Consider the following 24290-nt stretch of genomic DNA (forward strand, 5'->3'; position numbering starts at 1 on the left):
TTTTGTGATTGTTTTGAGGAGGTTTTGCTATGATTTTCCAGAGGCTTTCATGCTTTAATGTTAAAAACATTGTAGTATGTTGCACACATGCACTTTGTCTTCCTGTACTTGGAGCTTTCTGGACTTAACCCAACCTTTTTTTTTAAGAGTAATTTGACCATGCAAATCTTATTTTTGTCACTAGTTGTGATTTAAAGCAGGTCCCTTAGAGCACCTATGCAGACTTCTTTGTCTTGAATAAACTGATTTACCTAAGAATCTTTCTGATTTTAATGCAGGCTGGGGGGACCCGATCCTCTGGACTACGTTAGCATGTACAGAAACGTAGGAAACCCAGCGCTGAACGTTCCTGAGCACTGGCACTATGTCAGTTTCGGGTTAAGTGACTTGTATGGAGACAACAGAGTACACGAGTAAGTATTATCCGAGTTCTGTTGCTGTGCTGAGTTCATTGTCACATTTGGGGAATGTAGGTAAAACCCTGGCCTGCTGTTTATATTATTTGAACAGCTGTTTTTCAGCTGAGAATACTGTAGGCCGTGGTAAGGGTGACGTGTGCCTGTTCTTGGATGTAGAAGAGTTACTGTGCTCCCCTCTCTGGACTTTGCATGCAATATATTTCCTTGTTAGTGTTAAAAAGTTGAGTGATTTCTGCATGTTTGTGTTGTTTCATTTTTTTTTTTAATTCATAGGGAAGCTTTTTTTTTTCCCCTTAAACTGAAAGTCTTGTGTTTTTCCACTCTTGGTAATCTGCTATGTTTATATGCTTAAATTCTGCTCCCTCCCTGTGCATGCTTAATGACTTACTCTGCAAAACTGCTGTCAGGGCATTTTTCCTATTGCTGGCACAGCAGTGTTACTGTCAGCAAGTGAACTGCCACCCCAGTGGCTACTCTATGAAGTGTGAGTCTATCTTAACAGAAGTATAACCAAGTCATTATCTTAACCTGTTGATATGAGCCGTCTTTATCAGGTGTTCTGTGTTAGATCAGGCAGTCAACATGATCTAACCTTACCCCTGTCTTTCTTTTGCTGACTTTGCTCCTTAACTCCAGTAAAGTGAGTGGTAGTCACCATGCTTTTGCAGTCTCGGGCCATAACTTTTAACCAGGCAGAAATGTCAGAAGGTTTATTCTGTTAATGTTTAGTTAAACTGTCTTGTGCTGTTTGGCACTTGCAGGCTGAATATCCACCGTAAATGGTGCAACGAAAGTCCAGATTTGTTCATCCAAGCTTTTCCTCTTCTGCTCATTTTAGTTAAGTTTCAGCCAGCAGGTTGTGTTCTGTTTACCTGGGTGCTTCTATTGCAACATAAACAGTCAAGCAGTTCTTTAACCGTACCTATGTCCTCAAGGCAGTTTCTCCCGTTTGTGGATACAGGTCTGCTTTTCAGAAATCAAGTCTTTTAAGACTGGAGTTCACACAGAAACCTTGTGTCACTGAGACCTTTGTGGGGCGTTTTAACCAAAACATCTGGCAACAAACTCCATTCGTTACTTTCTGGGGCGGAGAAAGGGTAGAGCAAATGAAAGAAATGAAGTTAAAGGTTTCCTTCCCTTGCTTTCACAAGAATGTAGCCGTGAACATTGCAGGCTTTCATGTGATGCCTTTGTTCTCAAGTCGTGAGATTTCATCTTTACCACTGAAAATGTGAGGCTGCCAAGATTAGGCAACCTGTGTTTTCCAGCCTCATTCTACTGGAAGTTAATTTTGGAGGGCATAAGTGCTGTGCTGACTTCCTCTTTTTGGTGGCTTGTCAGCCTGAAGATTTCTCATGATGAGACTCTTCTCTTTGATCGGGCCGGGTTTGCAGAGAGAGCAGCAACAGGCCGTGGGAGTCTCTGCTGAAGGTATGAAGAGTGAGGAATGGCTTAATGTGTGTTTAGGAATGAGAAAGCAAGTTAGGTAAGGACATAGCCTCTTGTGGCACATGCTTTGGTTTCTCAGTCCCAGGCTGCTCTCTGCTAGATTATAGCCTGTTGTTCTGACGTGGAGGACTTGGGAGTGAAAGTGTTACACAGGTATGTAACAACCTTGAAAAACTTATAGGAATGAGGCCACCAAACTCTTCATGCTGTTGTATAACTTGGTCTGGAAATTCAGACTGAGATAATGGAAGATGCCTTGTGCTGGTTGCAGTGTCTGGGAATTAAAAAAAATAAAAATATTCTGGACATGGGTACTACACTCTGTGCCAGGGGTGAGCTGGAGCTTTTCCCCCTGCTTTGGCAGGAGCCTGTCAAGCACAGAGCCACTGGTCGCTGTCAGTGCTTTCTGTGCCCTGTGTACAACGAGTGCATTTCTGTTTTGTCTGTGGGCTGGAGCAAGGCATCTCTGTGTCAGTTGTCCTGTGAGGTTCAGCTGGCTGCTGTTTGTCACCTTTAGTTTAGCCTCAATCTTGGAGCTAGGAAACTGGATGTTGCATGTGCTGTCAAGAAGATAGCCTCTGCCTTTGTTACAGATAATCTTACTGCACAATTATGGATGTGGTAAAGCTGTCGAAACCTACACATCTCTTGAATGCTGAGCCTGAAATTACCAGCTGGTGGGTGAGCACTGAGGGTGGATGAGCAGAGCTCAGCACCCACCAGTAATTCTTGTTCCCAGCAGCAGTCTCTGCCACCTGTTCACAAAACACGACCGCTGCATGGACTGCATGCTTACAGGACTGTGGTGGTTGTTGTGTGTGCTCAAGAAGCTCTCCTTTTTCAGGAGGAAATGTACTGAAGCCCATGTTTAAAACTGTGGGTAATGGTCTCTGTTGCTCAAAGGACTTTGGAGTTCTGCTGTCTCAGGTAAAAGCATCCTGCAGGATGGTTGGCAACAGAGCAGGGTGACAGGCACATCATTTTAGTCTTCACAGGATTTCTTTGAAAGCTGATGGGACGCTGAGCTCTTTTCAGCTGCACTGGCCACTGTGATGGTTTGTGGCTCCTTATTTGTTTTCCAACTCTCTGAAAGAGTGCTGGAGCTGCTTACGACAGACAGAAAGACTGTGGCAACAGAGGCACGTTTCCATAACCTCACTGCCTTTCATCCTTTAGAAGGGGACAGATAGTGCACTGCCAAGTGCCTCGTTCTTCTCCTGCCTGACTCTGGATAACACATGGGTTCTTTCTTGTGGACCTCTTCTGGCAATACAGGACAATCTAAACCAATTACAGTGAGTGTTAAATGAGAACGACTTTCTGATGATTATTTTGAGTGAACTGGGGCTGAGTTGGAGGCCCCTATATTTTTATTTATAATGAAATAGCAAACAGATGTAGCGTGTAACATGAAAATGTTGACTTTAATTTATATTTTTAATAAGAACCTGAAAAGTCTGAAGTGGAGCTCTCCTGTGCCTCCTTGTTGACAGATTTATTTTCAGTTAAAACAGCACTATTTCCTGCTCTGCTTAAATGTCAGCTATGCTCTGCTTATAGAACTCTGGCTTGTTCTTAAGAGTCCGCAGAATAGCATGGAAGAAATCTACAAATTTCAAGTGGGGGAGCCTTTTTCATTTAAAAACACTCACTGTTTCATGGTATAATGGCAACCATGACACCAGCTGTGCTGAGCTGATTGCTCTAAAAATCCTGAATCATGACATCATGACAGCACTGGGGAACTGCAGGCCTTACCGTGGGATTTCATGCCAAGCTGTCTGCATGGCAATAAGTCTCTCCATTCAAGCATGCTACACAAGTTGAGTGGCAGCAGAAATCCTTCTGGGATATTTCTGCAAGTTGTTTCTCTCTCTCTCTCTCTTTTTTTTTTTCTTTTTTCCCCAAAGTTCTTCTATCTACTTTAAAATCAAAACTGGGATGTAAGTTCTTGAATCCATTCAGCAGGGTTAGAGTACAGCTTTTGCTTCTTCCTGACTGTTTTTGCTTTCTGAAAGAGATCCTTCACTGCAGTGACCAGTGAGTGGGTAAGGTGTGAAGTCACAGATTGGCTGGGTCCTGCTCCCTTTGCATCCTGTCTGGCAGCAACTGCCCTGCAGCAGAGCTAGCAGCAGGGGACCTGTCTCTGTGCATTGGGAACCTGGTGCTTCCCACAGCTTCCAATCCTGACAGTGACTTCTGGCTGTGTGGAGAACAGGCATCGGAGGAAATTGGCTTCAGTAATTGGAAGTGGATTCAGGCTCTATCGATGGCATCGCCAGCTTTGGCTGCTGTGGTGCCATGCCATGTGCTGGCAGAGGTTATCAGTGCATCCCAGGGAGCACAAAAGCTGTGTGTTTTTTCACCAGTCTGCCTTCTGTCTCTATTTTACAGGTCAAGGTTGAATCTCCAGTTAACTATTCCTATAGTTCCACAAGCACTCATTCTTCTTGTTAATGATTTTTCAAATGCACAGAATGTTAGAATCGCGATGATATGATGACTGAAAAACCCCAAATAGCCTTATTTGTATTAAAATTGCAAGGTTGTAACTCAGAGCCACAACAGAAAGCAAAACTGAAATTGTGGCTAGGTTATGAGATAAGGTTTGTACTTGCAGCCTTCCCACATCCTGGGAAGAAACATGCCAGCTGTGTTTTGATGTGCAGCCTTTTGTGTAAATCCCAATAATTGAGTTTCCTGATCTACACAAACTTCATATCGACAGTGTGCTTTTTCTTTTTTTTTCTTTCTGGCAGCTTGTTAGGAGGCTGAGTGCAGTATTGCATTTGCATAAAGCCAGAGAGATTACAGCTGCCTTCATCTCTGATGCTGATGCGTGGTACCACCTGCCGAGACAACAGGTTCCAGCTTGCTGTGGCCCTTTTGATTTACGCTGCTTCCCGTTGGGATGGGGAAGGAGCGGTGCATGCCGGGGAGAGCGTGTTGTCTCTGTGGGTGGTGCCTCCCTATTAAAGGTAAGGGTAAGCATGAGCCTTTCATGATCTCCCATCCAGCTTGTGTTCTGCTGGCGTGTATAGATCCTCTGAATGACCTTAACTTGTAAAGGGGCAAGGATGCTTGTTAGAGCCGGGAGGAAGAAAAAGGAGTGCAAAACTGGATTGGGTAACAAATGCGAGGCTTGCAGAGGGGTGGATGTTTTCTGGAAGGCTTTTTCCAAGTATGAAAAGAGCTTGAAAAGAGTATTTAGAAAATAGCCTGAAAGTTGGAACGAGAGCTCTCTTTCTTTGAGTGCGTGCTGGCTTCTCTTTTGAGCCTGCATGAATATAGGATGGAGTGGTGCTGACAGCTGTCACTTTAGTGGCCTCTTAGTTCTGTAGCCTTTCATAAATCCAAAAGCTTACTGCCCCCAGCCTGCCAGCCTTTAGCCTTAAATTTTGGTATTTAATGGGCCCGTAAGTGCTTTATAAACCACGTGCCCAAAGCACCTCTGAAATATTACACCAAAGTCTGAGGTGACTGTGAACTTCTTAAAAATGGTGGAGATGACTCTGCCCTTCTTTGTTTTCATGAAAATGCAGTAAAATGAAGGACTTCTCAGAAGACAGTGAATTAGAGGTGGGTGGTGGTGGTTGTTATGCATTGGTATTTCAGAGAATGTTTTGAAGCAACTCTTGTAGGGTACAGCATATCTAAGAGGAGAAATAAAAGATCAGATCACACTGGGAGCTGAGCCTGAAATTCCAGGAAAATTATTAAAAACCCAAGGTTTTCTTCCATCTTGATCTTGATCTTCAAGTTGAGGACCTTCTGGGTACTGTTCCTGGAGATAGAGCATCTGCCCCAACTAAAGGGAGTGACGTGGGAAATGGCACTGGTAAGCTTCAGTGGAAGGAGCTACAAGAGTTAAGGCTGGAGGAGGGAGAGCTCAAGGTGGGCACTGAGCTCTTAGTGTTCTTTTTCTTCCTGATTCTGTTTGTCTGGTAGAGTCTGACCCCAGATGTAATGCTTGCTTTTCTGTTTAGTCGTCTTTCTGAGATAGCGGAGAGAGGAAGTTTCATGGCAGAGTAGGAAGGGAGAGGGCACAGAATTGCAGAGTTCTACGGCCAGCAAAAAAATGTTTCCTTTTAGTAATAGCATCTCATATAAGATGGCATTAGAGTTGAAATGAGTAATTTGAGCTGCAGGGGGTCAATAAGTCCATATTTTGGTGAATTTGTCTTGTGCTTCGATTTTTTACATGCCCACAAACATATGAACTAGTCTGAGCTTTCTCCAGAATTCCAAAATACTTGTAGCAGCTCTCACTTCTGTGCATCTCAGGTGTCTGGAGGTATAGCCGTGCTTCCACTGCTGGATCTATAGATCCATTTTTCTGTTATTTCTGCCTACACATGGTGGTACTGGGACGCGTCTTATTTTGAAGAGCCTGGAGCGTGAGTAATGAGATGAACACTTGGGAGACATTGTGAAAATGCGTGAGTGTGACCGTGAAGGGTTCAAACCCAGATCTCCCAGGCCAAAGCCAGTGAAACCAAGCGTCGTGCCTGTTCACACATCCCATTGGCCACGTCCCTCTGATGATGGAGGCAGTGCAGTAGGACGAGGAGTTGTTTTTCAGCTGGAGGCAGACCTCCCTTGAAGCAGCGGTCACCATGGGGAAACCTATTTTTCTCTCCTCCCAGGCGGAGCGCGCTTGGCTTCCAAATGCCGTTTGCTGGAGGTGGTCAGCAGCGTTAATAATGTGGATGATGCAGGCCACCTACAGAGAGGTCTGCTTTGTGCTGCTGTGTATCCGCGTGTAGAGCTCGTGGGACCAGAGCACGCTTGAACTGTGCTAGATTTGGAAATAGTTTTTTGAAGCATCGAAGGAAATTCGTTTAACGTTTACGGCAGAGTAGTTGAATTTACAAGGACGACTGTTTTCAATAAAAAAAGAAAAGGTTGGATGTAAGCTTACAGCTGCGCGTTGTTGAAGCCCAGTTTTCTGTGCAGTAGCACATCTGTGTGTGCATCCTGTGAAGCTGAGCCCCCGCTGCCATGTGGGGATGGGGCACAGTGCTCGAACAGGACGTCTCCTTGCTGTCAGCAGCACTGCGTTTATGGGCTGGTGTCTGGGAGGAGAGCTGGCCCCTCTCATCCCACAGCTGGGTTAGTGCGGAGCGCGGCAGGAGGGCTCTCGCGCTTGGCCTGCTGGGAAGGGGAGCGACTGGGGATCAAGCCTGGGTCTTCCTGTGTGAGATTGTTTGATTTGATAAGGATTGTTTTAGGATGTTCTAAAAAGCAGTAATTGAAAGATAGGCTTGTTTTTTCTCTGTGGGATGTGAAGGTAAAAGCGTTTCATAAACCGTGTGGCCAGTCCAGCTGTGAGATCAAAGGAATTTGACTTTTTTTATCCTCTTGCTTGCTGGAATAATGATACCAACAAAACGAATGTTTGAAGAGATGCATCTAAACGTTGTTATTCAGACCTAATCCCCCTTTTTCCTCAGTGCAGACTCCACTTTGGGAACATGCCTTGCTAACTGCCACAATGCTAGGATATTCTGTCTGCATCCTGATGGGACAGTTTGATTACCAGATTTATTTTAGAAGTTGATCAGCATTTCTCTCCTCTAAGCTGCACAGTGGTTACTAAACTCGTCTGCTTTTCTACTGTCATCTCAATTTTGAATCGAGCCCCAATAGGCAGTGACACCAGGCTAACAAAAGCGGGCCGTAAATCTTTGGTGGTCTCCATTCACATGGCTTTCCCTTCCCTGGACAAAGGGGTGGCCGGGGCTCCCCAGTGCCACGCTGCCTCCAGGGATGGTGAACAAGGGCTGGATGTCTTGGGGGAGGCATCTGGGACAAAGCTATTTGGGTAGATGGGATGCCACCTGACAAAGGGGCTGAGGTTTAAAGAGGGATTCTGCTAGGGCTCTTAAGAACAAAAAGCACACCAAAAGAAACCACAACTGAAAACTATTTTTGCAGGATGTGACCAGGGTGGGAGGAGGTGAAGAGGGACTCAGCCATTCTAGGGGAGCTCTGATTTAAATCCAGAGGGCAGAAACAAGGGAAGGAGGGAAGGATGCACAGATGGCTCATTGTTTTGTCTCTCTTGGCATTCTTGCACTGCCAAAGCAAAGGGCAATTGTTTTAAAATCCCTGTTGTAAAGGAAGCTGTTTACTTTTCAGCTTTTGCTCATCCCTGAAGATACAAACTGTGAGCCAGTGGGGCTAGACATTGTCACTCCCTTGTTTTGCAGGGCAGTGCTCTGGCCAAGGGCATGGAGCAGCTGTCAGGCAGCATCACTCTGTAGGGGATCAGTAAGGAGCTGCAGCAGCCAGGGAGTGCGCGGGGCGAGGGGATGCACAACGGGGACTGGTGCAGAGCAGCACACCCAGCTGATGAAACATATGTGGCATAAACCTGCAGCCATACCCAGCACACAGTATAGTCCTCTTACAGCATTGTATTTTCTGTAGCAGATGATTTGTCAGTGCAGAGCAGGATTCTGCCGTTCCTGAACTGTTATTCTCTCTACTGGTGCTGCTCCTTCCCCCGCCTCCCCTGTGGATTGTTGTGGCCTTTCTGGAGCAGGGGCCTTTTTTGGCATAGTCGACAAAAATAAACCATAAAGGCTGCTGTTGTTATGAATAAGGCTCAACGGGGGAATTTTAGCAGTAGAACTACAGCAATATAATTATACTGGTAGACTGGTTACAGTAAATTTCCTCATGAAGACAAGCCTTAAGTTGACATTTCCTAGCTAAGTTGAATCCATATGTATAATGTTATTACACAAAAAATAATGTGTCTCTGGGCCTTGAATTCTTTTTTACCCAGAAGAGTAACGTTAAGCAGAAAAGCGAAGAGGTTTGTGTTCAGAGATGGATGGGGATTTTCTGTAACAGAACTGCTGTGATGAGTTGGATGCTGAGCTTTGTTTTACTGAGTAGGTTATTCCTTGGAAATTAAGCAGGAGCATAAAGAGTGCTTGTGCTTCTTGTACCAAAACCTAAGTGGTACTGAAGTATGCAGTAAGTTAATCTCTCTCTCCTAGCTTCACTCCTGTTAGTAAGAGAAACTGATTCAGTGTGCAGTTTCCATAACTGGTTTGGCTGAGAGGCACAGTAGTTTACCTTTAGGTGTAATCCTGCACTCACTGTGAAATGAGGAGGGGAAAAAATGTTTTTTTCTTCCCTTGCTTCTTTTAAAGAGGCCAAGATTTATTTTATCCTCTTGTGTTTGTTTTGGTTTTAATCTTGCAGCAGCTGGAGTATGTGTAGTATTTTTGTAAGTCAGGTATTTATTTCTAAAACTCAAAAATACCAGCCTTAAATGTCTGCCTCTGGAAGGTTCTGAGTTTCTAAACTTCCAAAGGAATGATGGTCTTTCAGGAGAAGCTTAACACTTAATGGCAGATTAATTAAAAAATAATAAGAATACAGTGGACTTTTCCTTGCAGCTGTCTCTTTTTTTCTTTTTTTTCCCCCCTTTTGGGAGCCTTTCATCAGTGATGTGGGATGTTCTTGTCCCTGGAATTACAGTTCATCCCCCAAGGTTGTTTCCATACTGTTGAGTTGGTTAAAACTTGATGGTGCTCATTAGTGTGATTTTTTTTTTAATGCACCCTTTGCAATGAAGTAAGGCCAGATACCACTTCAGCAAATAAGGAAGCATCTTAATTTCTGCAGCTAATGAAGTAAAACATACAGGCTTGGGTCTCAGATCCAGTAGGTAACGGCTATTTAATCTCCACTTGAAATTTGGCCTTCAGTTTCCTCAGAGCTCCTAAATACCTTTTGTGCCTTAAGCTCGTTGTTTGCACTGCTGAGAACTCAATCGTACAGGAATCCTAAAATGTGCTGAGGGCTCTGATGAAGTTGTTTCCTATGTTTTTCTTTTTACCTCTGCTCTTAAACCAGTGGCGAAGCAACGGGAGTAATGCTGTGGAATGTTCACACTCTACGTAACCTGTTGGAGCCTGAGACTTGTAGGCAGCGCTACAAACAGTGAACTAGCTGTAGCTGTCAGTGTAGTTTCTAGCTTTGGGTTTTTCTCTTATTCTTTCCTCCCTGCCTTACTGCTTTTGAAAGCCTCCTTTGTTATGCGAATGGATTCCTCCCAGCAGCTGCAGGACTTTCCACAGTAGGAGCTAGGAAGGAGCCAGCAGACACTGCGAGGAAAGTCGGTGCCCTTTTCGCAGCTGCTCGCAGCAGTGCTGTCCTCCCCAGCCATGCTGACCAACGCTGGCCTTTCACTTATGTCTTCTCAGAGCCCAGCCACTGAGTGAACTTTTTGAGATGGTTTGCAGTTTATTTTTTTTTTAGCTAGCTATTCTGCCCAGCCCTCTAATCACTTGATTTCATGTGGGTATTTTTTTTGAATGCATGTTTTGGAAGCAGAAGGGTGAAATGATTTGGTCTTATTAGTCCAACTGGTGGGGCAGCATCCTTGTGCCACAGTACAGAAAATAAGAAGAGTGCTGCCCTCACGTAGACATCTTTTTGCTGGGGTAAAGTGTGACGTATTCCACGCGGCCTCCTGTTTCATATTTTGGTGTTTTAGTCATTTCCCACTTTCAGTATTTGTTCATGCTGTGTAGAATATGAGTTAATTTCCCAGCTTTTCGGTGACCTTTACAGCCAGAATATACAAGCAGTTACTATATCATCAGTGTGTCACATTACCATCTGAAGTGGGGAAACAGTGTTATTTACTTTACATCTGAGAATGAAATTCTGAAGGAACTCAAAGGAACTTGTGGAGGATGACAGGGTGGTTGCACTACAGGAGGGATTCATACTTCTATCACCCAGATGCTGTTTCTGGACTGCAGAAGTATTGTGCAGTTCCTTGCTTAGTGCTAATAACTAAGCAGATCTCTTTGGCACTGACAGAGCCATTATAGCCTTCTGCCCTTAATCTGCACGCATACTGTTCGTGCAGGTATGGCTGTGTGCTGGCACTCTCCAGAATGAGGGGATAATGCTTCCAAGCCCTTATAGCTCAAAGGGATTAACTCCAACAGTGAAGCAGAATCTTGTCCTTCCTTCAGATACCACTGCTTTCATGGCAGGGACAGCTGAACCTCAAGAAGCAACCCCTAAGTTGCTTTCATTTGCAGCTGAGCACATGAAAGTGACCTGAAAACTGACAGAGGTTTACTTTAACATGCTGGGCAGGAGACAGCCTAGTTCTGGGGCTGGTTCACATGTGAGTGGGTAGGAGCTGATAGCAGCAACTGCTTCTGTCACAACAAGGGGAGCATGTGTGTGAATTATCAACTGTGGGTCCTGTTGGTTTGGGTTTGGATGTGGTGCCAGTAGTGAAAGTTCCTACCTGTGTTCTTGGCCGTGATGTTTTGCTTTATTGCTTTTTCTCTGGTTAACACCTGCTTGGAGGGGTGGCTTCCACAGCCTCGCAGCATCCAGCTCCTGGGTTTGATTGCTGTCATTATTTTCCATCATACCACTGCTGAATGGTAGATCAGTGAAGCAGAGTTGTGTTTTCATCCTCGCCGGCAACAAAGCAATTCACAGACTTCCCTCAGAAAACATATACTTGGGTAGGTGTAAGTGGGTCCTACTGGAGTATTTCAGAAAGCTGAGAAACCTGCTTGCAAAGAGTTACATGTGTTTGGATTTAGATGTCAGAATAATTCTCTAAGAACAACTGCAGTTGTTGTTTCTAGAAAGGTTTTCCTTTTAACTGATGGCACACATTTGATGTGGCTCACTGCGAAAGCCATCTCCAAACAGCAGCCCTGTTGCCGGACATCTTGAGCCATGTGTTGCTTACTGCCTGACCTTGATTTTACATTAATAGAAGTCTTTGAGCGTGTGTTCTTTTCGCATTCATGTTTTCCCTTTTTCTGTGGGAAGCATTTTCTTTAAGCAAGGTAGAAAAGAGTCCAGTAAAGCTCTCTGTGCGCAGGTTCAGGGCAGTGAGAACTTGTGGAATTTCCTGCTGAGCACTCTGAAGAGATAACCATCTGATGGCCAGATAAAAACATCTGACAAATGCAGGGACAATTGCTTTTCTTCAAAATTGATGCTTTTTTGATGCTAGGAGACAATCTGGGAGAATATGGGAATAAGCAGGTGTGTTTGGGCTGGAACTTTTCTGGGTGCTTTTTAAGCCTTTTGTGTTGGGGGGATGCTGTGCATACCGTCAGGGCTCTCAAATGAAACTTTTATGTGGTTTGACAGCTGAACTAAAAACAACCATTTCCTGTTAGGCAAGATGGTGGAAGTACTGGGAGAGTCGTTTCTTTTTCCCTTAACTTCTGGAATCTGTGAATGGTTTGCTTGTGGTGATGGGACATGGTGCAAGTGCCTGGGGTCTAAATTCAGGAGACTGAGTCTGAGCAGTCTTACCTGGGGCACAGCAACCAGTGCCCTAGCCTGGAGATGAGATGTTGTTCCAGGCTTCCGCTTGGGTTTCAGGCAGAAGACCACCCTTTGTGATGCTGTTCATAGCCAGATGTGAGCAGCAGAAGGGAAGTGGCTTCTATTTTTCTCAGACAAAACCTGTGAAGTCTGTCACGTCAGCTCACTTGTTAAATGCCCCGGTGCTTTTCTGTTGCTCCATGTTGCTAACAGTAATATCCTCACTGGCTGATAGGAGATCCCCTGGGATGGTGCTCTGCTGTCATAGAGCCATGGGCCTGTCTGCTTGGGTTTATCCAGCTTTTCCAATGACCCAGTGCTCTGGCAGGGCTGATCCCTACTGCTTAGAGCCACAGAAGCACAATTGCTGGAACTTCGTTTTTGAGGTAGCATTAGGACTATGATGAAAATAACAGCAGCTCTTACTGATACCAGAGTTAGAAATGTTAGGGGTATTGTATTTCTGCAGCCTTCAAAACAACAGCGGAGGGACTCACAAACAACAGAGCAGGAGGCTTTGTCTCGGTAGAAGATGTTAAGAAATGCAGTGGAGGAGTCAAAGCCAGAGGCAGCATGAGAGTTTCCCAAAAGTAGCCGTGATGGAGCTGAAAACTGAAGCTGGGCTCACTGAGTGGTGCACCGTGAGCCTGCCCTCACTTCCCTTCCCAGAGAAACACCTTCCATCTCACTGCAGTTGCTGGGAGCAGGGTTGTAACTTCTGAAAGCTCATTCCTAACTATTCTCACAGACTCTGAAAGAGCTTTCTTGTTGTTTCCTGGCTGAGATAAATGTAGAGAAGGGCCAGTGTTTCCCTATGCAAACTCCCGTTCTGGGGGCTTGTACATGTAATATATTTATATATGCTTACTCTTACACTCTCGAAAAATAAACACTCAGTACACTCTGCTCCTTGTCCAGTGCTGTGTTGCTTTTCGAAGCAGCATTTCAGAAATACTGCCATTTCACACTGCAACAAAGCAAATCTTTTCTAGTTGCTTGCAAAGGAGAGAATGAAAATGCTTTGGCAAATAGCTTCGATTTAAACTGAAAAGCCTCTGGCTTTCAGATCTGCCTTTAAAGCAAAGGGCTAGTTTGGCTTTTGATCCTCTTAAGCTGGCTTATTTGATGTGAAAAATGCCCTGGGTACTGCTGCAGAGGGAAGTAGCCTTTCAGTTCTCTGTGTGTGGCTTCGGGAGGGGGCTGGCAGCATGGGGAGGGGGGGCTCGAGAGGCTGCTGGCTCAGCTCTGTAAATAAAGGGGCCTCTATTTCTTTGGATTCTTTTGCTGGAACTAAATATCATGGTCAGTGAAACTCTTACCTCATTAAAGGAACAAGCCAGACGTCTTCAGCCTGTGTGCAGCGCTGCACTGGGGTCTGTTCTGTAGATTTGCTGAGTAGATAAAGAGTTCTAAACCAAAGAACGGCGTGCAATATATATGACTTTGGCTTTCAAATGGTTTGTTTTTGTTCATGTGACAAAAAAAGGTTTTGATATTAAGTGTAGGGTTGGATTTGACTTGGCAGATACCAGAGCCTTCCATTACCACTGTAGCCATAATATAAAACTATCTGATGGGTGCCAGTGGGCAGCAGCAAGCTAAGAATTTCTCCATCACTGTTTGTTTTTGTGAACACTCACATGGCTGCTGCAGAGCTGGGCTGGTGGTAGAGGTGATGCCCTCTCTTGTCGGAGGGGCAAAGCAGTGGCTGGCAGAACTCAACCCAGGCTGTCTCCTTGTGCTTACTGCCTTTGGGGGAAAATGAGGATTTTTTTTCTCTTAGTGTTGGGGGATGGTTTAAAATAAAAAACAACAAAGCCCTTTCACTCGAAAGTGCAGGGCTCAGCAGAAGCCAGGCATAGAGCAAACTATGTGAAATATTCAGATGTGTTAGCACAGAAACTCAATGCTGTGTTGCAACTTTCAGTTTATGTACCTGGGGCTATGTGTGGATACAAAACATGCTTTTTGAATTTTCTTTCTGGCACATGTGCTGTCAGTGTGTTGGTTGGTTTGGCACTGTGGTATTCCTGTAGAGCTGAGACACTTTGGGACTATTGTATTGAAACTGTATTGCTGAAGAAACGGTGCGTGATGCCCTTCAGGGTTGGGGTGGAGAACTGAGCTCCAGCCAAAGCTTAAATTGGCTGTTGGATGAACTGGACACCTTCAGATTCAGAAGGAGAAAAGCAATAATAATAAAAATACAGAACCCAACCAAAATAAAGGAAAAGAAACTTCAAAACCAACCCCCCGGTTTCCATGTCTCTTGTTCACAGAGAAACCACCAAGAGAACTGAAGGCTTGCCAATGTAGAGCCAAAGCCTGTAATAAAGAGGTATTACCTGCAGGGTTTACACAGGAGCTGAGGTCAGGCTAACCTGGGATCAGCATGGGTGCTTTCCTGTCCGCTTGGAAAGAAGAAACAAGGAGGGAGTGCTGTGCCTCTGGGTGAATGGGAAGGGCTGTGAGCACAGCTCACTTCTGTGTGCCCTAGCAGGATGCCTGGAGACTGTTTTGCAGGGCTGTGCATTCAAAACCACTGTGCACAACAGCTGGGAGGAGTGTTAATTACTTTTTGGGTTATCTTCTCCCCCTTCACCCCAATTTTCTGTGGGCTTGAGGCTTATTCAGTCTCTGTCTTTTGGAGGAACAATTTATGTTTTGCTTGCTGGTTGATGGTGGCCAGCCTGAAGAAGCTCAGTGATGGAATTTCTTGGAAGTTTTGTGAAAACTGGGAGCTGGGGTATGGAGCTTGAGTTTGAACATCTGCAAGATGCAGTGCCTTTTAGCGTGGTTGCTCAACATCCCACATGTCCCTGGGATACCCTGCGAGCAGGGGCAGTGCTGGGAGTCCTGCATTTCCATGTGGAAGTGATGCAGTGTCCTAGTGTGCATTAACTTGTTTATGGGTCTCACATGATGAGCTCCCCTGCTGCAGATAGGTTTTGTGTCTGGGATGGGTGCACCATTTGTCTCATTGGTAAGGTTTGAACCAAAAGGAAAACGGGTGATTTGGGGAAAGAGCAGCTGCCCACTGTGCAGATAGGAAGGAAGGGTCTTCTTACCATTGTGTGGGATCAAATGCTGTTTCCTTGGCCTTCCGCTCTTAAGGTCCACGTGTCTAATGGCCTTTAGCTTATAACAGGGCATTCTGGGACCTGAGGCTGCTAGAGTATCCATTGTGTTGGATTCCTGCCATCCTGTTGTCTCAGCTTCTGGCGAATTCAGGATTTATTCCAGGCTACTTTGCAATTGAACTGAGCTTCTGTAGGAAAGGCGACCCCAGAGTCAGCAGCTGGGCATAAAATTGACTTCATATATGGTGTGGCTGGATCCTGGGATTGAAGGATTTATGGGCAGTTGTTCACTGAGAGATTTTATGATAGCTGTTTGAACTTTTTTTGACTAATTTTCAAATAATATACTTTTTTGGAAGAATAAAAGCAAAAGCTTTGGCAAAAAACACTGGCTGAAGTTGACTACCCTCGCTGCATTCTGAAGGTGAATATTTCTTTCATTCTGTGGAAGACTTGTCTGAGTTAAACAGAAATGATTTTTCTTTAAATGATCACAGGTTTTTAAAGTCACCTGCCACAAATTTTCAAAACCAAATAACTAAACTGAAATGGGCTCATATCGAAGGCTTTATTGATGAATTGCTTTGAACAACTGTACAATGCAGGGGAATTGCATGTATTTAAAATTTCCTAACAAAGCAGTGTCATGTCAACAGCCTGTGACCACTGACTCTTCTAAAGAATTTTAAAGCCAACTCTTCAGGGATTCTTAAGATCTTAGAAGGAAACTGACTTACTGTTCATTTACTTATCTTTTACTCTATGTATCTTCTTGCAATTCTTCTCTTTTAAGGCTCTTGTGTTGTTTATGAAACAAAAATCTGTGTGAGTAACGTTCACTGTCAGTTTTGCCATTTTGCAGTTATTGGTATGTTGCTGGCCAGCCTTGTTCCCGTATCTTGTTTTGCTTTAAATTTGCTGGAAACCCACCTGAACACCTCTATTACTCAGTAACTTGCTTATGGATCAATATAAAACACGTGTGGTCTTCTGTTAAGTGGTTATTTCTGCCTACCCCTGAAGCAGGGAATCTGTGGAGTTTCAAAAAACAAAACAAAACACAAAAGCAAAAGTTATTCAAAATGAGAGTGTTGTTTCAGAACTTGCCTTGAAAGGAGGAAATTCAATAGGGAGCCATCTTACTTTCCAAAAAAATTAACTGTGTAAGTTCAGCTGGAAGGCTTTTTGTTAACTTTGGTCCTTTCAAAAACTGACCCATTCATAATGCATTGCAGTTTATGGTGAATGCTTTTTCCTGGAATCAGTCCCTGAATATTACCCGCTTTGAAGCATTTTTCTTTCTCCCCCTATGAAATACTTCTGTTTTTCTTTTGCTAACTGATACGTGAAACTAATAAAACACAACAGGGGTGCTTAATGTAAAAAGTACAGCTTTGAATTTACAAGGCCATCACCACCCTGTACCAATCTTCTTGGCACAGCTGCAAGCAGGATCGCAGCACGCAGGTTTTGCTGCCCATCCAAATTCCACTCTGAGATCCCTGGCAGTCCAGTTATTCAGTAAGCTCTTGTTTTATTGTAGAACCAAATGTAATTATTTGGCTTATTGCTTCAAAGTACGTTTGTTTCCTAAAAGAGGTTTTATGTGTACCAAATGACCGCTATAAAATGTGTTACCTGCTGTATTTTTGGAGCGTTTGCTTCTGTAGTACATGAAATTCAAATTCTTTTTTGAGGATTATATACACAGAAACAAAAATAGGCACACTTGCATATATACACAAATAAGTCTTTATTCGCTATATTGTTTTCTTCCCTTTCTATTGTGTCTGACTTTCCCTACCAGCCCTCTTGCTTCCAGGCACAGCTGTTCAGTTATCTCTGCGGGCTGTTCACAGTTGGGCTCTGTCCTTGGGTGTATTACTTAACTGTTTTTCTTGCCTTATCTTCAAGTCTACCACAAAATTTTCCTTGAAGAGTCTTCATATTAAAGCCGCATTGAATCATGAAGGAGGTGCATTGATGCTTAAATTTGATTGATTTTAGCACTTGCCATTAGTCAGGGTTGCTATAAAGCACGTCTGCTCCAAACAACCTTGTTGCTGTTGGAACGCTCCTCCCAGCTCTTGGAAGCGGTCATGGCACTGCTAGTGATCTGTGTTTTTCAAATGGAAAATGCTCTCATCGCTTTTCTGACTGCTCCACTTGCCTGCTTTTACTGGAGGCACAATGTTAACACTTTTGTGCATTGTATCTTCCATGTGTGTCAGCAAGGTACCAGCATCCAAGACATTCACAGAGTTTCTCCAGAGAATTTGCCAATGCTGGACAAGTAGATTTGAGTTTGTAGAACAGTGCTGGCTTATGAAAGTTTCTGTGAGGTGTCTTTATGCCCAGCATAAATCCTTTTCTTTTTCAGATCTGCTTTCTTGGAACACTTACAACAAATGAGATGGGGGTGTGGTGACAGTGCTAAGAAGAAAACTGGTGTCCCTACCTTGCTTTTGAGTTTGTGAGCCTAGATGTTTGTCCATGAAGTTTCTCATATTCACAGACTAAACGCAGTAGTTTTAGCTGCTGGGGACTTAGATCTTTCCTGTATGTAGGAATGTCAAATACTGGATTGTAAAGGACTAGTTTTGTTGAAGCAGAGTAATATGCAGCATCCTTTATTTGCTCCTTTTTTGTTGTTTTCCTGATGCTCCTAATATGAATTTATTCTCCTGGGGAGACCTTGTCAGACCAAACCAAATAAACTGACATCTGTCTCCATCAACTTGGGGAAATGGCCAAATGTCCTGATTTATGAGCTGTAGTTGTCATGTTCAATGCTTTTCCTCTGTTGTCCTCCTAGATACAGAAAGAGAAGGTGTACAAGCATATTGGTTTTAAAATAAGGTTGCAGCCCACTTGTGAATATGCAGAAATTTGAGTTCAGGAGAATGGAATAACATTTTCTGTTGGGTACTTTCTTTGGTGCTCCCATTTAAGCAGGTGTAATTAGGGCAGCTATCTGTGCACATTTTGCAACTTTCTTTTAAAAACAAAATCAGGCTGCTAAAAATCACACTTGTCACCCAGAAGAAGTTAACATTTCACAACATGATTCTGGCTGAAAACATTACTATGGTTGTTACCTTTGAAATTATTACGTCTGCTAAACTATCCATGTTACGCCATTTGAGCTAGCGTAGACTGAAATAAGAGAACGTGAAAAGGACGTTCAGCCTTTTTCCACAGAGCTAGTATTGTAGACTGTTCTGACTAACAAAAATATGTTCTGACTTTTCATTTTTGGCTACTTGCAGGTTTACGGGAACAGACGGACCAAGTGGCTTTGGATTTGAGTTGACGTTTCGACTGAAGAGAGAAACGGGGGAGTCGGCTCCACCTACCTGGCCAGCAGAGTTAATGCAAGGCTTAGCGAGATACGTCTTCCAGTCAGGTACTGCAGGGTTCAATCTGTTACTGCACGTCTTGTTGCTTTCATTCAGGACTGCATCTGTCATATGGTGCTACGGTTGGGTCTCCCGGTTGCTCTGTCAAATTATGAGAGTTTTTTTTTGTGTGTGAACATTTGGCCAAAAACATTGGGTTTCTTCCATCAAGCCCTCTTGTTGGGTACAAAATCCAGCTGCTGTTTGGATGATTTAAGGTCTTTGATATTGAGAAACTGAAGGTACAGAACAGTTAGTGATTATGGGAAAGGAACGGTATAGGGACTGGCACTCTTCTTATGGTGTTCATTTCAGCTCTGTCATGATGAGGGAAGATAATGTAAGTGTCGCGCTTGTTTATCTTGAAATGGCTGAGGGGCACACATCTGATAAGGTCTCATTTCTCAGTAGAAGGGCTATAACTTTTGAAACAGTTGGTTTCACTGATCTGTGCAGCGGAGTAGTGCTAGTGTGTGTAAATAAGAAGACGGGAATGACATAAAAGTTATTATAGATGCCAGGGCTTGGAAGGCTAAAGAATTGGCACTGAAGAATCAGCTGTGCTTGTGGAGACTTACCAGAAAGTTAAGAACCATCCAACTATTTTGTTGTGCCAGTTGCTTGGATATTAGTTTGTATGGTGAGAAGGTGAAGATCTGTGGAGTGGCTGAGTGCATAATGTACTTGAAAGGCTATCACAAAATCTGCATAACAATATAAGAACTTTTTTTTTAACTGAGCTTGAGGTCCTTTACATTCAAAGTACCTTCCAAAGAAATGATTATTGAATTTGTAGCATTTGGCTGCTTAATAAATTGCTGAGTAACTCCTGATTCCACTGCTGGTTTTCAGCCAGCTGGCTGACTCTCAAAAGGGAGAGGTCCAGGCGCAAACAGGATTGCTCTGGTAACTTGTCATATACTGGTAAGGCAGTGGTAACTCTTGTGTTTTTTTCTAAATATTGACTGACAGAGACCAATGTCAGCATGGGTTATTGCTTGTCTTCGTACTGGGAATGTCTTTTGTTGAAGTTTAAAATAATATAAGAATTTTTGTAACCTTTGTGGTGCAGCTATCTTCTCCAATTGCCATTTATGTTTGGGCTCACCTGTTGTAGTGGTAATGCTGAGTCACGGCCTGAAGCAGTGATTGAGCACTTGGTGGGAAGGTGGGGCCAACCCAGAGGAGCTCAGGTGCAGGCAGTGCAGCTGAGTGACTGGAAGGAGTGGAGCCAGGATCCACCCCTTCCCAGGCCCCATTTAAGGGTTGGCAGTGGAGGTGTGGGCATCTCTTGCTGGAGATCCTTGCCTACCTTAGGCCTTTCAAAGGTAAGCAGCTCTTTTCTTTCACTTCTGCATCCGTAGCTGCTGCACTTTGGCTTGTTCTCCTTTGCTGCAGCCAAAGACTTTGCCACCCTGCTATTATCGTGGTACTTTCCACCCGTCGTAGCATTACAGCTGTAATCTTTTCTGTCTTGGTTTTTTGCTGCTCTTCAGCATCCGAGTTCACATTACTTTAATGGCTCTTACCATTGTTTGAGGTTCTTATCCTGCCTAAATTGTTCAGGGCGTTAACTTTTTAGTACTTGACATGCATACTCTTATTTTCTGTGTCTGGACTGCAGGATCTGGGCAAAAGCATCTGACTCTAAGGTTTCCCTTCAGGTATAGCATACAATAAGTTATGTATTAAACTGTATTACATATAGGACTCTTCATGTAGCCTTTAACGTTATCTGGTTTGGTATAGTCTCTGCTACAGTCATGTCAGCACCTCATATTTGCATGTTAAACAATCTCCAGTAGTGCAGTTGCTTGTCTCAACCTTTCTGTGAGAAGACGTGTGTGGAGTGAAATGAGATTTAGCAGGACAAAACATAGGATGAAAGTCTCAGTCTGAGCTGGTGCTGAGGGCAGAAACTTCCCTGGTTTGTGCAGCAGCCCTGGAACAGCTCTTCCTGGTAGATGAGGTACCACTTTCTGCTTCTTGGTATTGTTGAGCCAGGGAAAGTGTTAAAATGCTGCTTAAAGGAGTTTTACCAAGCAAAGGGATTGTTGTGCTGGAAGATTTCTCAAGTTTCCTGCACCAATGCTGTCTCTGCTTTCTGACCTCGAAGCAAACTGTTTCTAGACTGGAAGGAGCAATTGATTGTACCCATGTGTGTTAGGCTCTGTCATGAACTCTTAAGTGCCTTCAGTATTATCCTCTGCTTATCCATGCTGATTTTGATTATCTACTATGACTTTTTAAAGGCACTGCTCAAATATACTTAATAGTTTCTAGCCTCTGGGTATTTTGCTCTCAAGTTACATTATTAAAAGAAACCCAGAGTATGTATGAATCATAAATCGACCCCTTTGAATATGAAATTGAGTATGAGCCAACAGTATGCTCATCATGCAGCAGGCAAACCACATACTGGGTTACACTGAGAAGAGCGTGACCAGCAGACTGGGGGAAGTTATTACCTCTTCCACTTGGCACTTGGAAGGCCTGGCTTAAAATACTGGGTCTGGTTTGGGGCCTCACAGTGTGAGGGGCTGAGAAACCAGAGTCCTGTAGAGCAGGAAGGCAAGAGTGTGTAAGCTGGGAGGAGTGCTGGCTTGGCGTGGGAAGGTGATGGTTGGCCTAGCAGGATCAACAGCTGTTGGAAAGGTAGTTACAAGATGGAGGGCTCATTTTTGGTTTTAAGTTGGTCTTTCACACGACTTCATTGCTCAGGTGTTAAAACTTGAATGCTGCCAGGTGCTTGGAGGGGTGGTGTTTCCAAAACCCAATCAGCATTAAGCAGGATGGATGAAAGGTACTTTTTTGCTCAAGTTCTTCTGGCGGTGCCATTTGGAGCAATTGTCAAATGCGACATCAACAAGCACTGTTTGACTCCAGTGTACCTATACCTCATTGGTCACTTGTTTAAAAATCTGTGGTGACTCTTTAGTGCTTCAGATAGCCTTAAAAATACTTGATGAACCAACACAACTTGAGTAATGCTTGTTAATCCACTCATAACAAGCAAGAAAAAAAAACAACCAAAAAACAAAACAAAACAAAAAAAACTGGCAGGAACTTTTTGGGTAGGTTCCAGGCACTTTGGCTTGTCAAAGGATTGTTTACTTTGAATGCTGAGAGCTTAACTCTTATCTCTTGTGTAACAAGCCAACATTTTGGTTATCATAGATGTGCTTTGCTGAGTCCAGTTGTAGTTATGGGAGGATAAGATGTAGTTAAGCTCTTGCTGAGCCTGAGCATTTTCAGCTGGTGGTGATGGAGCTGAAGACTAATCTAGCAGCTACTGCTGTCTTAAACCTTGTTACTGTGTACTAGCATTTCAAAATGTATGTCCTTGCAGGCGATGTATTTTTGTTACAAAGGCTGTTAAGCAAATGAATGTTGTTTAGTTGTTTCCATCTCTCCCTCTCTGTGGCTGTACTTGAGTGTCTTCTACATTGGATTTCAGATATCCTTGAGCCTTGGCTGCCCTGTTCACTGTAAGGAACACTTGATGCTTTGTGCTTTTGATTAAATGGCACTGTTTCTCCTCCTTCAAGAAAACCAAGTTTGCAAATCTCAAAAGTTCTTGTGGCTTTATCTGTTCTTAATTTTATCACTGTTTGACCATGACCACAAATTCCAACTCTGTTATTTTTAGTTTGCAAAAAGAAACAATCCTACAAACCTTGAAAATGAAACTTTGCACAATTCAGTGACCTTAACTTGTCATGGTTTGTGAGTATACCGGGAATGTCTGTTGGTGGAACCAATTTATGCTTACAGTTGTTAACTCTTTAGGCCCTGCAGAATTAGAGTGCTTGATTGGTATAGAATGGCCTTGGGTTTTATTTCCCTGAAACTGAAATCTGTGAATTTTTTCTCTCTGTGGTGAAGTTTGTTTTCAAATGTATGCATTGTGAGGGCAAAACATGGATGATGCGTGGAAACAAATGCATTGTTTGTATGAGATCTTGCTGCTGTTGTGTTTCCTCGGCTGAAAGAGAAATCTACAGCTGTAAGGTACAGATTTTGGAGAACTTGTCCACAAAACAAAGACACGAGATTTATTATTGGTCAATTAGACTTTGGCACCTAAGCAACCAGTAGGAAGACATTAAGGGAATAATGGAAGTTCCTGTCTGGATTTATCAAGAATAAGTGGAAATAAACTAATTTGTATCATAGTAATGGGTGCTATAGGAAACAAAGAATGTTAGTTACCTTGGTAGCAGTGAGACTTTGGACGTAGTCTCATGTAACAGGTACGTGAGCAAGCCAAGAAAACGTGATCTTGATAAAAAGAAGGGGATGCGATACTGATTAGATGTCTTGACTTAAGTAGTTGTTTACGCGTTGTCATCAACCACAGAAGGTAGGTAGATTTGGGATTCCTCTGAAGTCTGTACGAGGGCTGATGCAATTTGGGATGTCATAGAAGTGCAAAGTATCCTGACAAAACTTGCAGCAAAGCACTGTATTGCTTGGGGTGGAGTTCAGAGTGAACTTAGCAAAGTGAGGAGACGATCTGGAATGCGTGTGTGCAGGAAGCTCAGTAGGGTGCAACAAGTGCAAGTTCCCATGCTTCTTCAGGAATAACCCAATGCAGTTACTGGCTGGGGACAGACAGGGTAGGGCAGCAGTTTTGCAAGGAGAAGAAAACAATTCGGAGTTGGTTTCACCAATGAGCTGTACCTAAACCAACACTGTTCAGTCTGAGAGGGAGGCAGAACTGTCCTAATGCATGAATAGAACTGTTCTGTATTTTGCATGGGGTACATATAATACACTGCTGTCAGCACATCAAGAGGAAACATACAACATTGGCTCCAGTTCGGGGCAAAAGGCTTCAATTCAGATACATCCCAGTAAAGTCTGCAAGAGGACAGTAAGAATGATCTGGAAGTCTGGAAAATATGACCTAAGGAGGAATGATCAAAAGAACTGCATTTGTTTAGTCTAGGGAAGAGAAAATGGAGGGAAGATGGGAGAACAGTCTTCAAATATGCAAAAGACTGCTGTAGGGAATGAAGTAATATTTTTCTCTGTGTGCCAGCAGGGTAGGAGACACCTGTCACTGCTGATGTTTCTGTAAGGTAGGCTCACAGCTTGTCGTTAGGAAAATCTTTCACTAGGTCTGTAGTAGGGAGTTGCTCGTGTCTGGGGAACTGCAGAATGTAGTAACAAAATATACAGGCAAAGGAAGTGTGTCAGGTGCAGTTTCCATTTAGATGATGATTTAATGGAGATTTCAGCCAATTACTTCCGGAGAAAGTTGCTTACATGCAGTAGAGGCAGTTGTCAGACCTTAGATAACCTTGACTAAATTATTCCCTAGCAAAGCTTATTACACCTTCTGAAAAGTGTGTTGGACAGATCTGATTCCAGCAGATGCACAACAAGTTACACGTGTTGATAGCAGTGTGTCAGCACAGTGACTGAACCAGTAATAGATTATGGGTTATTTTCTTTACAAGCACCTCTGAGCATGGCTGACTCTCTGCACTTCACTATGAGGGATTCTCTTTCCAAAGGATTAGGTATGAAATGTCTTGTCCTCAATTTATTACTGTGAAACCTGTAGGAACTCAGTATCTCTGAACTCCCGTCCTGTT

At 43.6% G+C, this 24290-nt stretch overlaps 1 protein-coding gene across 1 annotated transcript in view; it reads left to right on the top strand.

The window, feature by feature from the left end:
* The window catches only part of SUFU (SUFU negative regulator of hedgehog signaling), an 88054-nt gene that overhangs the window by 4312 nt on the left and 59452 nt on the right, over nt 1–24290 (top strand). The window contains exons 2-3 of the mRNA XM_042863651.1: nt 279–413; nt 18559–18695. Coding sequence (XP_042719585.1) covers nt 279–413; nt 18559–18695 — 272 coding nt within the window. The remainder of the gene's footprint in view (nt 1–278; nt 414–18558; nt 18696–24290) is intronic.

The sequence above is a fragment of the Lagopus leucura genome, unplaced genomic scaffold, assembly GCF_019238085.1.
Source record: "Lagopus leucura isolate 7727_CA_CO unplaced genomic scaffold, USGS_WTPT01 Super-Scaffold_741, whole genome shotgun sequence".
NCBI lineage: Eukaryota > Metazoa > Chordata > Aves > Galliformes > Phasianidae > Lagopus > Lagopus leucura.